The sequence below is a fragment of the Psammomys obesus genome, unplaced genomic scaffold (genome assembly GCF_907164565.1).
Source record: "Psammomys obesus unplaced genomic scaffold, mPsaObe1.curated_primary_1811, whole genome shotgun sequence".
Taxonomy (NCBI): Eukaryota; Metazoa; Chordata; class Mammalia; order Rodentia; family Muridae; genus Psammomys; species Psammomys obesus.
In genome coordinates, this window is record NW_026590062.1 from 9,505,515 (window position 1) to 9,527,629 (window position 22,115).

The 22,115-nt window shown below is 54.3% G+C and overlaps 1 protein-coding gene across 2 annotated transcripts in view; it reads right to left on the reverse strand.

Annotated features, from left to right (window-relative positions):
- Dtx1 (deltex E3 ubiquitin ligase 1) overlaps positions 1-9,605 on the reverse strand; it is a 29,710-nt gene extending 20,105 nt beyond the window's left edge. For both annotated transcript variants that reach the window (XM_055605895.1, XM_055605894.1), the window contains exons 1-2: positions 9,417-9,605; positions 8,013-8,922 (exon numbers count right to left, since the gene is read on the reverse strand). In XM_055605895.1, coding sequence (XP_055461870.1) covers positions 8,013-8,271 — 259 coding nt within the window. In that variant the 5' untranslated portion in view covers positions 8,272-8,922; positions 9,417-9,605. The remainder of the gene's footprint in view (positions 1-8,012; positions 8,923-9,416) is intronic.
- Between the last annotated feature and the right edge of the window lie 12,510 nt (positions 9,606-22,115).

The window sequence follows — 22,115 nt, forward strand, 5'->3', positions numbered from 1 at the left end:
AACACTGGAAACGATGGCTGAACATGAGCAAATGAGTGATGCAATGAATGAATGGCGCAATAAATAAATGATGCAAAGAACGAATGATGCAATGCGTGGATAAGGATGGGGTTAAGTGGGCCCTTTCCACAGCCAGGCTGGAGGCTCTCACTGGCATGAATGTGGGCTCCCTCTGCTCACCCACTGCTTGTAGTGAGGAAAAAAACCTCACTTTAAAACCTGGGAGTGTAGGCAGGCATAGTGGCCTGTGTATTTCTTCCCAGCACTCTGGAGGCAGAGGCAGGTGGATCTCTGTGAGTCTGAGGCCAGCCTGGTTTACAGAGTGATTTCCAGGACAGCTAGGGCTACATAGACCCTCTCTCTCAAAAAAAAAAAATGGGGGTAAAGGACACATTAGCCTGGCTTTCTAGATCCTTCAGAATATAGAGACATTGCTACAACGTTTGGTTTCCTCAGCAACAGGTAGCCGGAGCTGGGTCAGGACCGTCCTGGGCATGCATGACTTCAAGTGTTTTTGTTGTTGTTTGTTTTGCGACTGGGTTTCCCTATGCAGCCTAGGCTAGTTACAAATGAACAATTCTGCTGTAGCCTCCAGACTTCTGGAATTACAGATGTCATCCTAGGCTCAAAACCTTCAAGGATCTATTGAGCACCTACTATGTGCCATGTACTGGAGCATAAGATGCTCTCAGATCTGTGGTTTTCCAGTCTTTACCTACACCGTTATCCAGTTAGGCAACTGAATTTGCAGCCTCTGTACAGATGGGGAAACAGATGAACAACTTGGAGATCTCCTGGCTGGCTAGTCAGAGAGAGTTTGAACTGAGACTGCTTCTTCCCTAGGGCCTGCACTCACACCTTGACAGGAAGGACCCCTGATCCCTCTACGTCCACGAGGCCATTTCTTGAGCTCTGCCCACAGGAGCCCAAGAGAGAGGGATGCACAGGAGCCATGGCGCTGTCACTGTGGAAGAGGTGGCCATTGGGTTGCAGGTGTGGGTAGGCTGCCTTGGCAGCCACTGATGATGGCTGCTGGGTCCTTTGTTCTACAGCACAGGGTGCTGAGCTGCAGGGCTCCCTGCCAGGCTCCTTCATGCACCCCAGTCACTGAGTGCCACTGCTGTCTGGGCAGGTGGAGGTGGCAGCCTGGACCAGGTCCAGAGAGACTGTGGGAGGGGCCCAGAGATGTTCTGCAATGGAGGCAGAGCTCCATTGGGGCATAGTCAGGATCTGGAGGAGACTTAGCCCCAGTCTGGCAGCTGTGCAGGCTCAAGGCCAGTGACAGCCTGTGTCCTGGGCTTCTGTAGTACCCGGCTTCCTCTGCTATGTTCTTCACCCCACCAGAACTGAAGCACAGGAGGTAGACTTTCTGTGTCCACCCCTTTGATTGTGACATTCTTAACACTTGCAGAAAGTGGACACTCATTAAATTCTTTTTCTTTTCTTTTTTTTTTTTTTTTTTTTTTTTGAGACAGGGTCTCACATAGCCCAGGCTGGCCTCAAGCTCTCTATGTATCTGAGGATAACCTTGAATTTCTAATCCTCCTGCCTCTGCTTCTGCCTCCCTAGTGCTGGAATTACAGCTGTACTCTACCATGCCTAGTTCATACAGGACTGGGGAGCAAACCCAGGGCCTCATGCCTACTAGGGAATGTCCCAAAGTGAGCCACATTCACAGCCCTGGTAAAATGAGTAAAAGCCGAACAGTCTAGCCAAAGCTGCTGCTGCTGTTGCTGGGTCCATATTGCTGATGAGGAAACAGGCTTGGTGACCATAATGGGCCTTGTCCAAAGTCACAGCTTCTCACTGTGTCCAGGCCAGGCCTGGGAGCCCTGTCCTCACCCACAGGATCCCAAGGTGGTCTGTGTTGGGTCTGGGGCCCCTGTCTCCTTGACTGACATCCTTGGCTGAGTGGGCTTAAGGTGAATGAGTGTCTGGGAAGCAACCGCTGTGCTGAGGACTGGCCAGCATTGACTGTGGCTCTGCTGTGTCAGTAGCTAGGTAAGAGGCAGGAGGTTCAGGGACACACAAGTAGAGGGCTATGGGAAGAGGCCCCTGGGGTTCCCAAATGCTCCTTGCCCCCAAACTCCCACTTCCTGCTGTGACTTCTCCTCCTCTTCCTTACTCTCATCTCCATGAGGGCCCCCTCTCTCCCCTGTACCCTCCTCATCCTCCTCCCATCAGGTTTTTACCCCCTCACTGGCTTCCTCCTCCATCTTAGCCACGCCCCTTCTATATCACCTACCCTGCCTTCTCTCTCCTCCATCAGACCAGCACCCCCATCTTGGCTTTCAGTAACCCCCTCACATCTAAGATAGACCCTGTAGCTGCCAGCGAAGAGAGAAGGGGATGGAGGCAAGAGGAACTGTGACCCAGGACCCCTCCTCACACACTCAGGACCCTCGTGGCCATCCATGATATCACAGAGCAGCCTTGGAGGGGGAGGGGCTCTGCAGTCTTGTCCATCCCCCCACCTTCCCTACCTCCCAACCCCCCTACCTCCCAACCCCTCTACCTCCCTATCCCCCCTACCTGCCTGGACCAGTGCTCTTACCTCCCAGCTTCAGCATACACAGTGGCTAGGGAGAGCTCTCCTCAACACAGAGAAGCCTACCCACCCAGGCTCACCCGTGCCAGCCCCCCAGGGCCTGAGATTAATGATGGTACTGGTACTGCACACTGGCTTTGGGTCCCTTGGGGCCTGGCCACTAAAGGGCAGCAGCTGGCGGCCAAGTCTGTCAGGTCCTAAGCGTCCCAAGGGACCACCTTTGCCGTCCCCTGCTTGTCATGGCCTCCTTCTGTCCCCAGGCCTGAGTGCATCTCCTTGGCTGACTGCTGCTCTTTGGACCCTGGCACAGGACTGTACACCCACGCAAGCCTATGTCGCCTGTTTGGAACAGCCTGGGCCTCATCTGAAGACACTTAGGTCATTCTCCTACCTAACTGAGTGTAAGAATGACGTACAAAAGTATTCTCCAGGCTTCTCGTGAAACCGTCCCAGGGAGGGATTTATTCCCATTTTCCACTGCAGGAATTGGAGGCCCAGAGAAGTTAAGTGGCTTACCCACAATCACACAGCTAGCACGTGAGCTCTCATACATCTTTCTGTTCGCCTCAGTGTCAAAACCGGGCTCAGAGGTCATTTCTGTGATGTGATGGCTTTTGTCTTTCCTAGGTTCTGGCATGGATTTGATACTGGTTGAGACCTGAAATTGGTTGATTTTATCTTTCTCTCCATGACCCCCAAGATCTAACCTAGGCCTAGGCTATGGGCAGCACCAATGACCATCCATTAGAATAATGATGGAACCTCAAGAGGTTTGTGGGCCTGGCAAACAGTAGACCCCAAAGTACAGAAGTACAAAGGGGGTACCGTGGGCTATGACAGCGACAGCAGGGCATAGGGACAGATGGTTTAGCCAGACCTGATGGAACCCTCCTTCCAGTCCTTCTTGCTTTGGCAACAATCCCTAGACCTGCCAGGAAAGGGTCCCAGGGGTGTGGTAGTTAGGGACCCAGGCCCTAGAGGCTCCAGGGTAACTCTGGATGTCCCTGCCTTAGTTCAAACCCTGACAACAAGCCCAACAGGGCTCTCAGGGGACAGGGAGAGGGAACACTCAGCCCTCAACTCTTTCCTTGAGGCTCTGGCTTAAGAAACCTAGTTTTGGTTTGGGAGAGAAAAGCTGCATGGCCTTGGGCAGGCCACTCACCCTCTCTGGGGCTTTGTCTCCCCGTCTGGACTGAAAATGTTGGAAGTGCTTGCCATGGCAACAGCTGCCCTTCCTCTCTGGGTGACCTCACTCATCCCCCTCAGTCTAAGCATCTCAGGCAGGACCTAAGGGCAGGATGAGGGATAAGAGAATCCTGGCTGCCCAGGGAAGGGTTGTAGGCCCCTCGATGACTCTGTGTCTAGCATCTTGAGACAGAGCTGCTGATGGAGCCTCCGGCATGGCGTCTGTCTTAGCTGTCTCTTCGCAGAATGGATGAAGAGGAAGATGGGAGACACCTGTCACACAGGAGCTCTCTATTCCCCTTCCCCACCCCTCACTGCCCCGGCCACAGAGACAATGGAGTCCACTACCAACAGGGACCAGATCACCCATTTCTAGCTATGTAGAGCGGGTCTGGGGCAAGGTTCTGGGGCTGCTAAGCTGTGACCTATCTCCTCCGGGCCTCGGTCTCCCTATCTGTGGTCTAAATCTTGGAGGCCTCAGAGAATTGTGTGTGCGGGTAGAAGCCATTCCTCACCCTCACCCCCACATCCTGGTGGCTCTTCAGCATCTGCTTTGCCTGCTTGGCCAAAGCCCTCTGGGCCTGTCCATTTGCAACCACCGTGGTTCATCCGGGGTGGGGAGGCCTTCGACTAAGCTTTAAGCTTTGGGAGTCCAGCCAGGCCTGTCATCCCTTCTCAGGAGAAATGAGAAGGAAGGTCACAAGTTCAAGGCCAGCCAGGTAGAACCTGCTTCAAAATGAACAAACACTAAAGAGGGCTGACAATGTAGTTCAGTGCCTGAGAGCACTGGCCCAGTGTGTGTGTGTGAGGTCCTGAGTTCAAAGTTCAAATCCCTGTGCAGAAAAAAAACAAAAAACAAAAAAAAAAACACCATCACCCACATGGATGTTCGAGGAGAAACTAGCAAACAGCTTTGGGGTGTAGCTGTTAGGGATCTAACATCCTGCCACCGACATGGGATGTAGCCTCTGCCTCCATGTTGGGGGGCGGGGGCTGTGGGAACCTCCCCCTCCCGTGGGGAGAAGTGGAAACATCTGGAGCAGCTGTGTAAACAGCACTCATGTCTTTCCTCCCCCATGTGCCTCCCACTCCATGTGACAGGTCTGTCCTCTCCTCTTGTCCCCAAGCCTGACACCTGGCCCCTTCCCTCTGCTTAGGCTGGCTGGCTGCCTGCAGGCAGACTGGACGTTTGTGTGCCAGCGGCTGATGGGCAGGCTGTGGCTGCGTGTGTGTTCTCACTGAACATGAGTTCTGTCTGGCACGTCCTGAGACAGGCCTACATCACACTGGGTGTTCTGGGGTGCCGCACCCCACAGGCAAGTTTAGAAGATGCTCTGGCAGGATGAGGGAGCAGGGTGAACTGCAGCCAGGGGTCAACACACCTACCCCTGGCCCGAGGAGGTTAAGAATGGAGAGTGGCTTTTACATTTTCAGACAGTTGTAATAAAAAAAAAATAATAATGTTTTATGAGCCATGAAAATGGCACAAAATTCAAATGTCAGCGGTGACCGCAGTATTTATCTGAACCCAGCCAAGGTCTCTTATTTGCAGAAGTCCCAGGCAGTGCTCATGCTTCAGAGTCAGGGTGCTTGTCCCCCAGAGGCTAAAAGGCCACCAGCTCCTGCATCAGGGCAAAACCAGACTCACACCTCCCTACCTGCGGACACGTCAGCTTCTAGAAGCTTCCAGGGACTTTGATACCAAGCACGTCTAGAAGGGAGCCCTGTGCGTTTTGGCCTCCTGTGTCTCAGGTTAGTCATGAATTCATTATGTATCAGAGGATGACCTTGGGCTTCCGGCCCCCTCCTGCCTCCACCTCTGCCTGCTGGGATGTCAGCTGTGTGCTGCCATGTGGCCTATGCCCACTCTATCAACTGAGCAAAATTCCCAGCCCCTGGCATTTGGATTTACCTCCTTTTGTCTCTCTCAACCACAGTGTGCCCAGGCGCAGGTTCACTGTAGGGGAGGAGTCGGTCTGTGAGGTGAGTCAGGCTCTATTCTCTCTGGTGACATGAAGGGGAAACTGAGGCTCGGGGAGGAGAGATCCTCTGGCCTGGTCCCTGAGCTGGTCAGAACAAAAGGGAGACCTGGATTGCATCTTGGTTCTTTCCTGGAACTGGGGCAGGGAGGGCCAGAGGCCTTTCCTAATCAGCTCAGCCCAGCCTGTCTGCAGGGAGGCAGCCCCCTGCCCCCTACTCCCGAAGCTTCCCAGGATCCTAGGCCCTTCCTATATTCCCATAGGTTTCCAGACCCTGCACCTTGCAAGGGGATTGTGGTAGGTACTCAGAAGCCCAGTTCCTTTTCCAGCTCATAGGCCAGGAGGCTTGAAGAAGCCCTGGAGAGAGTTTGGGAGGTAAAGGCTTGTGATGGGGGCATGGTGCTGTGGAGAGAGTAAGGGGCATGAACTAGGCCTGGGACTCTGGGGACTTGCGAGCTGAAGTGGGGGTGCTGAGATTTGAAGGAGGCCCCAGAGGAGGGCCACAGGCAAAGATACAAAATTAGGGGCCCCGGGAGAGGCTGTTTCTGCTTCTAAGGACCCCTACCCTCCATGTTAAGTCCTGAAAAATTTCTAAAGTCAACACTCTGAGGTTACAGAAAGCTAAACCACCTACCCTCCTTCTCTGCACAGAACTGAGCCTCAGGGACTGCAGGATAATCTCCAACTCTCAGGATCAAGTCTAAAGTCCTTCCCACAATCCAGGTCTACATCTGTATATCTGCAGCCAGCTTCCCTGCCTCCCAAACTCAGTAGACACAGACACTCGAAGTTCCTTCTCACCGCAGGACCTTTGCACTGGCTCTTCTCCTTTTCTGGAAATACCACTTCCCGTCCAGTTTTCCCAAGGACCCACATCGCTCTATCTCACCGGTTCCCACCTCCTGCCTCCTCCCTGACTCCACAGGACCTGTCAGTCCCAGTCAGTCCCTGCTAAGAAGGGTCTTGATCCCTGCTGCACTCCATTACAAAGTAGGAGGTCAGTGAATGTCCTTAGGACAGGCATGGCCACAGCTGATGCCTAAAGCCATGAAAACAGCTACACTGAAAGGGCCCATTGCTGGGCCACTGAAGATGCGTCCGGACTTACAGAGGTGCCACTCATAGCCCTGGAAACTCTGGGTCCACCCTGTACCCTGCCCAGCCCCGCATGGTGGCTCTTGAGTGATTGAAGCGTAGCTATGTGCTGATGTATTTTTAACTACTGTGAGTTGAAATAGCTACAGGTGGTTAGCGGCCTCCAGGCCTGGGCAGGAAGCTACAGGGAGGACGAAGAGTCTGTTGGCCTCAAGCTAGTTGCTTGCAGCAGTCACCCAGGGAAGAATAGAGGCCTCCCCAGCCACCATTACTTCCCCTCGGGGTCAAATACACCAAGGGCTCTTTGGTCCCCAGTGAGGCAGGGCCTCACTGAGCACTGCCTGTCATGTGTATCTCAGAGGCTGCCCAGTGATGAGGCAGAAACTCTCTATAGAGCTGACAAATACCCGGAAGAAGAGAAGGCCTGAGAGTGAGGCCATCTTTAGCACCACTGTTTCTATTGTACTACAGATACGGCCATCTCAGACCCCAGGGCCACCTTCCCCCTCCAACACAGTCCAATCCTAACTCGATTCCCAGCAGAACCATCAAGGAATCCCACGATCCACGGCACCTGAGCGTCTCATCATTGCCACACCACTCTCTCCTCCATCATGACCCCACCCCCACCACGGACACCCCATCACCACTACCCCCCAGGCATCACCTGCACCATAATATCCTCCACCCCCATCCCTACCCCAGCAGCCAGCTTGCCACCCCAGCTCTGGACTCCCAGCTGTCTGGATTTTTGATCCCAGCTCTGAGTGCGAATCACTCAGCTTCTGGGAGACTCAATTTCTTCTGCCTAGAAAATGGCCCACTAGAAATCAAAAGGACTTTCTGCCTGTGATTAGTAGACGGAAACCAAACATCCCTGTGTGTTTGATAAGTGGGTCCGCTACAGCACTGAGGGGCTCAGTGCTGAGGGAGGGGCTTTCACCTAAAGAAATCTTTCTTTACAGAGCTCTGAGAGACAGCAATCCACCCACTGCACAGGGGAAGAAACTGAGGCTCAGAGCCGCGATTCACTCATCCAAATCCTCCCCCTCCCCAATAGAAGACTATAGGGATGGAATCAACGTGCTAATCTGGACCACAGAGAGAGACAGGGAGGACCTCCGAACCCCAGGCTCCCTTTACAGGGATGCTGGGAGGGGGGGATTGCTGCGCGCTGCTGGCCTGGCCCGTGGGGGTCTACTCACCTGTGTCCTGCCGGAACTGGTGCATGGATTGTAGGTCAATGATGTAGGGCACCAGCTGGGCGTCCACCTGGCCCAGGACCACCGAGCCCCGCGCATCCTCCTTAAGAACGTTCTCGATGTGGTGGCACACGGTGGCCGTGTAGGGTCGCCAGCGGCTGTGCTCGCTCAGCCACTCCCACACCACCACCCGGGCCACGTTCTGCGGCGGGAAGCCCAGCCCGTTCACCGGTGCCATCACACCTTGGCCTGGCCGTGACATGGCCGCTGTCGCCTGCGGGGCCAGGTCCCCACTGTTGCTGGCCCAGCTCCTCCTGGGCCTGGGAGCACCGGGGAAGGTTTGTCCTCTCTCTCCAGGGCGGGCGGGCGAGGAGTGTGGCCTCTTTTCCAGCCGGGCTCCTCTCCAAGGCCTAGAGGCCTGGGTTAGGGGGATGGGTGGCCATCCAGACGCAAGGACCCCTTCCCGCAGGGCGCAGCTGTTGCACCCAGGGGCGCGCGGAAGGCAGTGTCTGTCCTAGATGGGGGACCTGCTCTCAGTTCCTCGGTCCTCTCGGTGCAGGTGCAGGAGGAAGGCGCTTGCTCCTCTAGGTCCAGCCTTTCCCTTGCTTCTCTCCCGTTCCTTCTGTCCACCACGCAGGGCCTTGTCACCCGGGAGGCCCTGGCCCCAGCCTGCTGCTCCCTGCGCGCGCCCAGCTCTGCGTCCCAGATCCCGTGCTACGGGGTGACTCGGGTCCGCCCCTCCCGACGGGGCTCCCCGCACCCCTGTCCCCTCTCCTGGCCGGCCTGAGTGGTCGCAGATCTACCAGGGAAAGGAGGAGGAGCGTGTGGATCGCGGCTCCGGAGCTGCGGCTGGGAGACCCCTGGGGGGGGGGCGGGGGCCTTGGGCACGCCCCACCCCACTGGTGTTCGCGACCTGAAGGGGCGACAAGAAGGAGAGAGGGCCCTTTAAGAAGGGAGCAGACCCCTCCCCCTCCCGTGAGCCGCGGCAGAGAACAATGGGGAGCCGGTGGGGGGCTGTCAGGGAGGCTCGGGGTCCGCACCCTGCGGTCCCTGGGGTGCCCGGAGAAGAGTGGGTACCGGACTCTAGACTGTCATCCGCAGTGGCCCGTGCTCGGCTGGAGCGCGTCCCCCAGCCCAGGCCGCGTGCTCCCGGGGGCTGCGGTGTGGGATGCGGGGATGTGGGGATGCAGGATTCGGGGATGCGGAATGAAGGATGTGGGATGCAGGAATTCGAGTTCAAGATGTGGGATGTGGAGATGGAGGGGGGGGTGCAGCTGCAACCCAGGTCTCCTCTGGGGTCACGTCCCCAGGGGCAAAAGAGCTGCAGGTCGCTGTGTCCCCGCCCGGTGGCTTCGCCTGTGGGCCTGCTGGAGCCAGGGACGTAGGGTCCCTGCGCTGCTAGCTCACCGTGATCTCCGCGCTGGCTCTTTCCCCGCGGCGCCTGGGAGGGAGGGAGGAAGGGAAGGAGGGAAGAGGACCGCTTCGCTCCAGCCCGGACCTCGCCCCCGTCACGGACAGACTAACAGACAGACAGGAGGACGCAGCAGTCCTGGCGAGCAGACGCGTCGGACGCGTCGCTGGGATCCCGCGGGTGGAGGCGGCCTCGGGGCGGGGCGGGTAGAGGAAGGGGAGGAGACCGATTCTCCCAGCCGCTGTGACACGCGAGTCACTGAGTCCCCAGCTGGGCCCGCCACGAAGCATCGGATCCAGGCATGGAGACAAGAACCTGGTGTGTGTTTAGGGGTGCTGGTTCCAATCCATCATCTTTGCATTTAGCAGCTAGGCCAAGGCCTGGTACACAACAGGCGCTCAATGAATGCTTGAATTAATGAATTTGATTTGGAGATAGTCTAAGGGCTGCTCATAATGCCTTGTGGGACAGAATGGGAAGGGGCCCAGAAGGCCCTTTACAGAGCCAGATAGAAGCCTGGAACCCGGAGGGGTCAGAAGGCCGACCGAAGTTCATAGAAGACAAAAAACAAGTCCAGCGGGGCTGGAGAGATGGCTCAGCCATGAAGAGCACTGGCTCTTACAGAGGCCCCACGTTCAATTCCAAGCATCTACGGGCAGCTCATTCAGTTCCAGGGGACCCAACACTCTTGCACAGAAACAAAACATGCAGAACACCAATGTACATAGAATAAAAATAAGACATTTTTTAAAAAGAAAGAAAAGATCAAGTCCTGGAGCCTGGACAGCGCCCAGACCTGCACTAGTTTTAGCTCTAGTCTGGCTGGAGGACCAGTTAGCTAAACTACAGCACTTTCCCTGACTGCCACCAGATGGGGGTGGCATCTGTCTGTCACTGGGGGGAAGGGACCAGGCCAGGAGGCTGACACTTTGGAGGGAGGGAGGGGAAAGGGAGGGGAGGAAGGAGAGAGGAAAACCTTACACCAAGACCCTTGCGGCCACCGGTAAAAGCTGAGTGTTCCGTAAATGCAGGGTGAGAGCTTGGGTGGCAGTTCAAAAGTGAATGGACACTCTGATGGACCCTTTGTCTTCTGGCGAGCAGCACACAAGCAGCTGAGGACATAGGCGTGGAGGAGGCCCCCAGGGCCTGTGGTGTTTACATTGGGGAAGACGAGCTGCTGCAGCCACCGCCCAGGCTGCCTGGGACTGTGGCCCAGGGTTAAGGGGTCTGTTTGGGAGCCAGCTCAGAGTGGCCCAACCTTGCTCCTCTGTCTCCCCAGGGGGTGGGGGTGGGGTGGGGGCAAGGCCAAGGGCAGGCTGCACTGGGCCAATTCCCAGAACCAAACTGGGTCAGCTGGAGTCCCTCCCCTGCCCAGGATCCCCTCTGCCAACTTTCAGCTCCTGGCCTTGTCCAGCTGAGATCAGGAGCCTATGAGAGGGCAGCTCTCAGGTCTGCAGGACAGCCTCCCAGAAGATTCAGAAGTGCTGAAATGTTAGTCCAGAGTGTCCAAATGACTTCCTGGGTGGGCAGGCATAAAAGCCAACCAGCTCGAAGGAGGCAGACTTGTGCGTTTACTTTTCAAAGACGAAAGCCATTCACAACCATTTACAGTCACTGCCCATTGACTGCCTTTCGATAGAGGCAGGAACCTCAGGTCCACAGTGTGAGGGGCTCAGAGTCACGGAGGGATTTAGTAGCAAAAATAAAAGAGGAACCCAGTCTAGGGCTTTTGCTTTTGTGTTGTTTTAAGGCCTGAGAAAGCCCCCCCCCTCCAGGTAGCCTTCATCCATTTTTCTCTGTGACACTTACATGAAACAGGTTCCTGCTCAAGAGGTGCCTGACACCCTCTCCCCCCCCACACACACACATGACGTTCACCTCTTCGGCCCTAGATCACTGTGTGATGGATTCCGTTTACTGAGTGTCTGTTACATTCGGCCCCTGGAGGTTAAGACTTTGTCCTCATTTTACAGGCGGGAAACAAAATCTCTGGAAGCTCGGAGAGGTCACGTGATTTGTCCAAGCCCCCATAAAGGATTAGCAGAGCTGGGGGGTTGGCTCCCCAAAGCCTTTGCAACACGCTGCCACGATGTTTGTGGAGTGACTAATGGACAGAATCCGGCTAGCTCTAGCACAGCGAGGCCATTCGTGGAGGATGGCTGAGAAGATGGAATAGAAGGTGTGAAGAGCCACCTGTGGCTGCAGGTCCAGAGGGTCACAGTCCCTAGGAGCATGTTGTTTGTCATTCCTGTCCCTGTCCCTCAGGACAGAGTGGATGCAGGCATCCGGGCTCTTCCTGGGCCCTCTCTGTCCCTCTAGAGCTGGGGCCAGCTGTGTTCTGGCCTTCTGAGATTGGGAAAACTTTAAGTCGAGGACAGGAAGCGGAGTGTAGACAAGAGTTCATGTCTTTGGGGCCCTTGGAGGTCAGGGGACTTCCTGAGGCTGTAGGTAGGGCTGGGTGCGGTGAAGGAGGGTTACAGGGACCCCAGAAGGGTGACCTGTGAGGCCTGCCCTGGTGACAAGGAGGCACTGTGTCTGAGCTGCAGCCTAGGATTGGTGTGTTTTCCTCAAGAGGCAGCAGGGCCCTATCCAGCATAGGGTCCACCTGTGAGAGCTGGCCTCCCTCGTGTGTACCCGAGCTTCCCTCAAGAGTTTTCAAAGACGGTAGAAACACCAGCCACACCCGAGAAACTTCGAGTGTCCCAGATCTCATTTGTCTTCCCGGATCTGAGAGAGTGACACCCAGGCAGGTAGAGTCGGGGATGTCTGCGTTGTCTGTATATTTCCCCGCTTGTTTTGGGGGGCCAGCCACAGTTCCCTAGGTTAAAAAAACATTTATGCTGGGGCTGGCGAGATGGCTCTGTGGGGACAGGCCCTTGCTGCCAAGCCTGATGACCTGAGTTTCAGTGGGAGTGTGGAATCCTGTCCTGATGGTGATGGAGCAGAGGGAAAGAGTGGAGCAAGCTGGTGGCAGGTGAGGAGAAGAAAGAGAAGGACACCCCTGGGTCCTGAGGGTGGTCTGGGCCCAGAGCCAGCTTCTCGGTTCTTCCTGGAATCGTACGAGCCAAGACCCAGTTCTATCAAGACAGTGCTGGGCATGGGAAGCAGGCAGACATGGGACGCTTCAAATACATTCTGTGAATCAGGGACTCTGTAAGCTCTTTTGGGGTTCCAACTTCCCAGCAGGCATTGCAGCAGACTTCACACACCCCAGGATGTCACTCCTGGGCGTATCTGGGGACTCAGGTGCATGGTTTCTGATGGGTATCTCCTCCCCGACTTCTTCATGGACACCAGTCTCTCTACTCCATTGTGGAAGCCGGACCAGTCCTCCCCACCTCTCCCTTTGAATCCAAGTTGGCTGGCTGCTGGGCCAGGTGGGTGCCTGTGATCTGGGCTCCTTTCTCCCTCACAGAGGAAAAGGACCCACAGAAAGAACCAGGCAGAACAGTTAACGAGACCCAGATGTGCCTGAAGTTCGGTGCCTCTGGAGCTGAAAGAGTTGGTCCGTCTGTGGAAGGGAGGCTGGCCAAGAGGAGCCATAGAGATCTGTCCACCCGACCCTCCTCCTCTCTGGAGATTGCAGGCCAGAGAGCGGAACAAAATAGGAGTGGGCGCAGAGCGCCCCCTGGTGGTCAGAGTTTACACACTTGCGCTCCTGCTGGTGGCCGGTTTAGTTAGGTTAATCTATTTTAAAATATATTTCAAGCATTTCTTATTGTGGAAAACATAAGATTTTCCCATCTCAGTCACACCCGACTTACAGTTCATCAGCACCAAGTAGGTTCCTATGTGAAAATGACCACCAGGGGCTTCATCCTGCAAATGTGAAGCTCAGTTCCTGGTGTGCATGTGTGTGTGTGTGTGTGTGTGTGTGTGTGTGTGTGTGTGTGTGGCTCTGGGCATGCGTGTCCCCGAGGGAGTTCCCAGAAAGAATAAACCCAGGTAAGAGACCCATCTTACTGATGGACCAGTGTGCTGGTGACTAGGACAGGATGATCGGAAAGAAGGCGCCATCAAAGTGCCAGTCGTCCCGTCCCAGGCTTCCCACGATTTGAGCGGCTCTGCTCTGTCACAGTGGATGGAAGCTTCAGGAGGCCACGAGCTTGCATCACTCCTTCCTCTCTCCGTCAAGCACTTCATCCCAGTGATGAGAAGAGCAAACTAATGCTAGAAACTGAGCCATGCTTCCCCCCCCCCCCAATTCATAAGCTGAGGCTTAGCCCGCATTGGATACAGTTCCAACACAGAAATTGCATTAGAGGAGCTGAGTGCTGAATCCTCAGCCTCTCTCTTTCTCCAGGCTACAAGATCATGTACATATAATTTGTTAGTTTGTTTGTTTGTTTGTTTTGGAAACACATCTGAGATCAGATCCCCACAGGGGATCTACTTACCTGAAAGCATTCTGGTCCCCATGTCCTACCACAGGGGAGCCCTGCTGACCGAAGCGGGACGAGCAGCTGGACATGCACACGTGGCCACCACGCCAGCTCACCGAAGCCTCACGCACAGTTGGCCAGAGGGGCCCATGAAGCTTTGGGATACATTTATTTTTAATTAAATCGTATTTGTGTGGGGACTATGTGTATCTGGCATGTGTGATTAGGTCAAAGGGCAATTTACGGGGGTCGCTTCTCACTTTCTACCATGGAGGTTCCGGAAATTGAAGCCAGGTCCTTAGGCTCGGTGACAAGCGCTGTTACCCTCTGGCCCGAGACTCTTATTTTTTGTTGGGAGCCTTAGGCAGGTCAGCAGCTTCAATGATGGTACAGAAAAAAGGAAACTGTATGTATTGCCCTCCAACTCTCCCTCCCTTCCCCTGTCCCCTCCTCCCTTCCTCCCTCCCTCCCCACAATGGATTCTTGTGACCGTTGAGAGGGGCTAAGGTCTGCAGGGCAGACAGGAGCTCAGGAAAGAACTGACAGCCGTTTGTTGACAGAATTCTTTCTTCTTCTGGGGACTTCAGTCTTCTTCTCCTGAGACCATCCATTGATTGGATGAGGGTCACCATGTTATGGAGGGTTAAAGCTCCTGACTTAGGGCCTACTGACCCAAATCTTAATGATTCCATCACAGTAGCATGTAGATGGCTGGGAGTTTGATCTGGGTACCATTGCCTAGCCAGGCTGACACCTAAAACTAAAAACATCCCAGCCATCAACATTCTTCTGATTTCCCACAGAAGATAGGTAGTCATTTCAGCTTTAGCGCCATCTCTTCCATGTCACAAGATGGCTGCTGGGGCACCGGAAATCACAACCCCAGACGGAAGTGTCCAGAGCAAGAAGGGAAAAAGAATAAACAGATCTTTAACTGGTCCTTCTCATTTGAAAGAGGAAGAAAAATCCCTGGCCTCTTGGCTGAGCTCTGTTTCCACCAGCCAGCACTGGGTCACGTGCCCTCCAGTGGGTGGACTGGCAGGGATACAGGGTGCTAAGGAAGCCTTACCACAGGCGAGACCCAGCCTCTGGGTTCAGGTGGAGTTTGGAGAGCTGGAAGAGAAGAGGGATGACAGTGAGAGAGGGGCATGATTGGTGCTGGTAAATATTCTGGGAGGAAAGCAACGGCAGATGGAGCGTGGTGCAGACAACCGCACGGAGCAAGGAGGAAGGAGGAAGCAGGAAGGTTTTGTATAGACTGGGCTAGGCCCTCTTACAGCATGAACTTCCAGACGGCTGGCCCAGGCCACTTTGGTTGGGTGGGTGGGGAGACCCAGCTGCGGCTAAAGTGGCCACCACCAGTGTGTCCATCTTCCCTCCTCCTTCCCCGCCCCACCCCCCACCAGTGTGATAATCGGCTCCTGTCCCACAGCCTGTCTGTCTGAGCTCACGCCAAGTGTTGACACCTGGCCAGGCACCTGCTGTCAGCTGAAAACTGAGTCATCCTGGGGAGGCCACCGGGTGGGAGGCTGCTCAGGGAGATTCCCCACGCTTGGAGGAGGGAGGAGGGAGGAGGGAGGAGAGAGGAGGGAGGAGGAAGGAGGGGAGAGGTGGGGGCACATGGGAGAAGATGGCCAGGTTGCGACCCCGTCCAAGCTTCTCACCATTGTCACAGAAGGTCATCTCACAGGCCAAGCAGGCAGAGGGCACTCTTCTTCTAGACCAGACCTCCATCTTGTTCTACTCCCTTCTTGCTGCTGGGACAAGTGAGCGCACACCTAGGGGGCTAGCGGTGACAGAACTTAAAATAGCCTCAAATCCAGCCATGGGCAGCTGCGCCCCCTAGAGGCCCCCAGAGGAAACGTTTTCTCTTTGCCAGCTCTAAGGGGTGCAGGCCTTTTCGTTTAGGGTCAGAGCTGCTAAGGTGTTCCGTCTCCGCATTCGTCACATCCTCATTGTCCACAAGGACCTCCTGCTCTTGTGAAGCTCTCCAGGATGACCTTGGGCTAGCCAGAAAATCCCAGATGACCTTTCTTTCACCTTCTACACAGGTCATGCCCAAACTAAAGCCGCCTGTGCCCCGTGAAGGCGTGAGGATGTAATTATACACTGGGATTGACATGCAGCTGGGACGTTTGTCCGGCTACAGCTCCCCCAAGCTGAGCAGTTTCTTCGATGTTGCTCTCTGCCCTTCCCGTCACCTGCTTCACGCGGCTGCAGAGAGTGAATCCCCGAGGGCCTCCCCCGTCTCAGTGGCGGCATCGCAGAGAGCCCTGCCCCACGCTTGCCGTGTGTGTACGTGCACCGCACACATGCAGTGCCTGCAGAGGCCAGAAGGGGGCGTTGGATCCCCCTACAGCTGACGCTACAAACAGTTGTGAGCTGCCTTGTGGGTGGCGGGAACTGGACCCAGGTCCCCTGCAAGAGCAGCCAGTGCTCTTCTTCACCACTGAGCTGTCTCTTCAGGCCACGTGTTGTTGCTTAGGGTGTGCAGGCTCCTGCATTTGCACAGTTGGTGTTCAGTGGGTGGCGCTATTTTGGGAGGTTGAGGAAGCATTGGAGTCGGGGCGCGTGGTTTTGAGTGGACCGTTGGGGGTGGGCCTTAGTGGCGTGTGTGCACATTTGTTTATGTGGGGGTGCGTGTGAATGTGCATGCATGTGGAGGTCAGGGATCACCTCAGGCATTGCTCCTCCGGAACCTTCCACCTTCCACCTTGCTTTCCGGGACAGGTTCTCTCACTGCATGAGGCTCCCCAAGCAGGTGACCAGTACCAGGGATCCTCCTGTCTCCACCACGTCAGCACTGGGATTATAAGTGTGTGCCTCTGGGCCAGAGTTTTGTTTATTTGTTTTTAATGTGGGTTCTGGGGATTGGGCTCAGGCCCCCAAGTTTGCAAGGCAAGCACTTTATGAGCCAACCCATCCTTCGCCTAACCCTGGAAGTAGACCTTTGAGGGCTGTAACCTGGTCCAACTTCCAGCCTGAGTTCTCTGCTTAAAGGTGAGGACTCCCAACATCTTGTTCCTGCACGGTGAAGTCGGCCATGCTTCCCCATCATGATGGACAGTGTCCTCTCAGACTGTGAGCTGGAAGTGGAGCTACTTCCAGGCAAGAGATGAGCCTGTGGGCCCTGGGGCCCTGCTGCCCCAGTCAAATAAAGCTTTAACCCTTAGTTGCTGTCTGACTTTGGACAAGTTGCTTTACTTCCCGTCCCCTTTTCTCGTCCATAACACACACGGAGATACTGACATTTCTTCATAGGCACAGGGTGTGAAGACTAAGTCGTTCACCAGCGCCGAGTCCTTAGAACATTGCCTAGTTGCCAATAACCTTGGTAAATGTTAACCAGCTTTGAAAAGACACTTCATTATGGAAGAGAGAACACTGTCATTTATCATCCTCCAGGGTTCCTTGCTCTCTTCTGGCCCTGAACTTTGGGGTCTGAATGTTCCAGGAATTTTTAAGGCAGTGGCCCTAACAGACAATGAGATTAAAAAGAAAAAGATTCTCTCAGGAACAGACCAACCTTGGAAGACTACTTGATGGCTCCCTGCCTGACTCAGGACCAAGGAGGTGGGCAGGCAGGCTCTTCCTTCACAGTGGGCTCTGCAGTATGGTGTAGGGGGAGGTGAGCTGTCCTGTGGGCACCAGCCCCCAGTGGCCTCCATCTGGAAATGAGCCTTGAGCCTTGGGTTGGAATTGGGCCACGGAGGCCAGTGTGGGATGGTTGGTGTGTGTTGAGTCGGCAGGGGGTGGGCAGGTGGGGGAGGGGATGGTTCCTGGGAGAGATGAGGGGGAGGGATGAGGAGGAGGTTTGAGGGGGAGGGATGAGGGGGAGGAATGAGGGGGAGGGATGAGGGGGAGGGGTGAGGGGGAGGGATGAGGGGGAGGGATGAGGAGGCAACCGCTGTGCCCCAAACCCAGGCAAGTTTTGGGAAGACAATGCACATTGGCCCAACATGAGGAGCTTGCGGTGATGGTTCTGGATGTAGCCTGGAGTCAAAACTTGCAGGAGCTGAAGCAGGCCCCAGTCAGACAAGACTAGGTGATTTGGTGAGAATGTGAGGAGCTGGGATTCCCCATCTGGGGCTGCCTTAGTTAGGGTTTCTATTGCCGTGATGAACACCATGAACAAAATCGACCTGAGGGAAGAAAGGGTGTGTTTCAGCTCACAGTTCCACACCGCACTCTCTTACTGAGGGAAGTCGGGGCAGGAACCTGGAGGCAGGAGCTGATGCAGAGGCCATAGGGCGGGGCAGCTGCTCCTCACGGATTGCTCGTCCTGCTTTCTTACACAATGAAGGACCACCTGATCACGTGTGGAGTCATCCTCGATGGGCTGGACCCTCCCATATCGATCACTGATCAAGAAAATGCCCCACAGGCCAGTCTGATGGAGGCATTTTCTAGTTTGTGGGTTCATCTTCTCATGATAACTCTAGCGTGTGTCAGGTTGACAAAAAAAAAAAAAATTGGCACAAGAAGTGAGAAAATAAAAAAAAAAAATGGAAGAGGAAAAGAGAAGGAAGGGAAGCAGAGGGGACAGGATTTGAGAGAATCAAGGGGTGAGGGAGCCAGCAAGGGAAGGTGATGCGGTAGGAGGGAGAGAGAAGGAAGGGGAGGGGACCTGAGAGGAAGGAGGACTTTCCGTGCTGGTTCTAATTGATTCCTTCTAGTCCATGTTCCAGTCAGCAACCCCCTCTTCAGGCACGTCTAATTCACTGTTCCATGGCTGCTGCTTCATTTGTGTCTTTGGATTTCTGCTTTCTTCTTTGGCAAACCCTTTGTGTCATCTTCTATAGCTTCTGTTTCCTACCAGTTTAAGCTATGAGTTCTTTAAACACTAGGCTCCTAGTTATTTCATGTTTTCTGTTAACTGTATATGTGGCATGTGTAAGAATATGTGTGTTAGTGTATGTGTGCATGTGGGGGCCTGAGAATGATGTCAGGTCCTCAGTCACTCTCCACCTTAGATATCCAGGAAGGAGTTTGCTTCCTCATGTACCTAGAGCTTGGAGGTAGATGGCGGCCAGCACATGGCCAGCCACGCCCACCCCTCATAGCGCCTTGGTGGACCGCTGCGTGGATTAGTGGCTAGCTGCACTTAGACAACATGCTGGCTATTAGGTTTCCTGTCTGCTCCCTCATCTTTGTTAAGTGGCTGCCACAGCTCCAACACACTCCCAACACACACAATCCCACTGCTCAGCACTGAGACCCAGGGCAGAGCCAGGCCAGGTGCTTAGTTGCTGGCTCCCTGCCTCTGCCAGGGCCAGCTTCTGGATGTGAGACCTGGGGAGCAGACCCGTGGATCAGAAGCGACATGGCCTTGATGCTCTGCGTGGCATCTAGACGCTCTTAGCGACCCCACAGAGCATGGAGCCTGATGGCCCTGCGGGTCCAGGAGGGTCTTCAGTGTTCCATAGGGCATCCTCAGGGAGCAAAAGGCCACATGATGCAAAAGCTGTCCCCGGAGAGCTGACCACTGTGATGAGACCTTACTCAAATGTCCCTCCTGCCCTGAGGGATATGGAAAGTGTCTCTAGTGAAGGATGTAATTTTAGTGGGAAGAAAATGAATACTTGATTTAGTCTTGTTGAAGGGCTGGTAATTAATTGGAACATAATGTAAAATATGCTAATTGGAACGAAATGTAAAATATGCTAATTGGATCATATTGTGAAATAAGTTAAATGTCATATAAAATGAGCTTATTTTCAAGTAACCCATCTTCTCACTCCCACTTACAATGCCATTTCCCTTCTGTGGGCTCAGCTTAGAGGCCTTTCCCGGCTTTCTCGCTCTCTCACTCTCTCTCTGTGTGATTGTGTGTTCACATGGGTGTATGATATATCTGTGTCTGTGTGGAGGCCATTTTGCCTTGTCTATTTTTTGAGGCAGTCTCTCACTGAACATGGAACTCACCAACAAGGCTAGGTTGGCTGGCCCCTGGGCTCCAGCCATCCTCCGGCCTTCTTCATCCCATTGCTGGGGTTACAAGCACACTGCTGTGCCAGGATTGGTGCATACTTAGGCACTGAGCAAACCCCCATCTTGGAAATAATAATAATAATAATAATAATAATAATAATAATAACAACAACAACTAGGGATCCAAGACCAGGCATAGTCTATACACACCTGTAGTTCCAGGACTTGGGGGGCAGAAAGATCAAGCAAAGGTCCAGGGTCATCCTTAGCTATTTATAGAGCAGAAGGCCAGCCTGAGCTACAGGAAACCCTTTCTCAAACCAAAGCAGCCAGGACTCTTTTTGGAACTTCAAGTCATGAATCCACAGGGTCAAATTTGAGATCCATTGGAAAGAGCTGTTTCTCGTATAGCTACAGGAGTGGTTTCAGAAATGCCCCAATGGGTTAATTTGGCCATCTCTCCAGTGTCCTTTGGGCATGTAGAAAACCAAGGAAGAGAATAAAAAGTATTTCTGTGTCCCAACTTCTTCCCCTCCCCGATAGTGCACCATGTGGACCCTGCAGGCTACTCAAAGAGACTGCGGCTCAGAATGGCCCTCTGCGCCCCACTCCCATTTCAATGGCTTCTCCCAGCATATTATAGGGTGTTACGCCTTCCTGCTTGGGCAAATTTAATTCTCCTCAAGAACACAAGGTGGCAGAAAGCACAGCCGAAGCGGGAGGCTGAGTGCCTCAGTGAAGGAAGGAGGAGACCAGAGAAGGCAGGGGCAGGAGAAATGAAGTATGGGCAGGCTGAAGCTCTCCGGGGACAGTGTGTCTGTCTTTGGTAGGCCTCAGAAGCTGGCCACAGGTGCGACGCAGCCCTGAAGCAAGTGGCTGACAGGCACCGAGGGACCTCCCTTCCCTCTGCACCCCTCTCAACATTTGCAATGCCCTATCTAAGACAACCCTTTGGATGTTCATCAGGAGTGTCTCACCCAGAGCCTGCAGGAGGGCTCCTCAGACAGTGGCATCAGTCGCTGGACCAACAAAATCTGCTGAGTCATTGCTAAACGTGGCTATGACATTGGATAGGAAGCGGCGGTGCTGATGTGAATGGTGGCTGGGCTCAATTCCCAGCATAGCCATGCTCTTGACGATGGACCTTGACTCTGGGCCTCATCCCTCCGGGCCTCGGTTTACTTTTCTGTCCAATGAAGATAGAATCAAATGGCTCATCATTCTTCAATCCCTCTGGAGGTCTCAGCTTCCCAGAATAGGAATATTAAAGGTGGGAGGGGCTCCGGAGGAGGTGCAGAGGGGTGCAGGATGGAGTGTTCCAGGATGGGTGGGGATGTCTCCCAGGCTGCAGCATGGGTATTCTGCTGGGCAAGGAGCAAAGAATGTTTTTGTTTTATTTTAATTGGTATAGTTTTGTTTATGTTCTACTTTGATTTTGGGGGCGTGCTTCTGCCTCACTTATGGGATCCCCTATAATACAAAGAAGGAACTGTGTCCCTCTAGGAGGTCCTCAGGCACCCCCTGCCCCCACCCACAGTTGCCTCTTTGTTCCCCCTAGACTCTGCCTTTGCTTATCTTTGGGTACCCTCTCTGCTGGTGTACTTCTTGTGTGTCGGGGGTGGGGGGCTGCATCAGAGCTCCATTGCATTGCTGTTCGTCCACAAGTCAATGCACTAGCCAACTTCTAGGTTGCTTTGTCACCTGTGATGTCATCATTGGTCACTCCCACCAGGGGCCTGGGATAAAAGGACTCCTGCCTCGTCCTTCTCTCTCTCTTCTCTTGCTCTCTCTCTGCCTTGGTTTCTCCCCCTTTCCTGGGTGCCCTCCCCCACCTCTCTGCCCTCATGGGTCACTCAGGCCCTAACTCCCTTCCCTTTCCCTTCCCCCAAATAAAACTCTTTTATATCAGATCTGTTGTATGCAAAACATTTAAAAATACATCCTAATAATTGCCCCAGGAGGCATAGGCTGCCCACCCCTTACTTATTTCAGGGTACCCTGGAAACCCAGACCCCTCAGTGTTCTGACCTTGTCTCTGTTAAGACTCTGAAAAGAACCACCTGAGGGCTTGGAGTTGAACAAAGGAGAAAATGGGGGAAAGAGGGACAGGCCCGTGAATCGCTATGGCAGGTAAAAGGCAGGGTGCAGGGCACACATCTGTAACCCCAGACCTTCCACAGCAAGCTGGGAGGTGGAGGCAGGGAGCATCCGCCGGAAGCTGCCAAGCCAGCTGCAGAAGCACAGCAGGAGAAGCAGGAGAGGCCCTGCCTCGTCAAGGTGGGAGGTGAGAACCTAGAAGTTGTTCTATGACCTCCACACAGACACACAGATACATACACCACAGTCACACAGACACACACACAGACACACACACCACAGTCA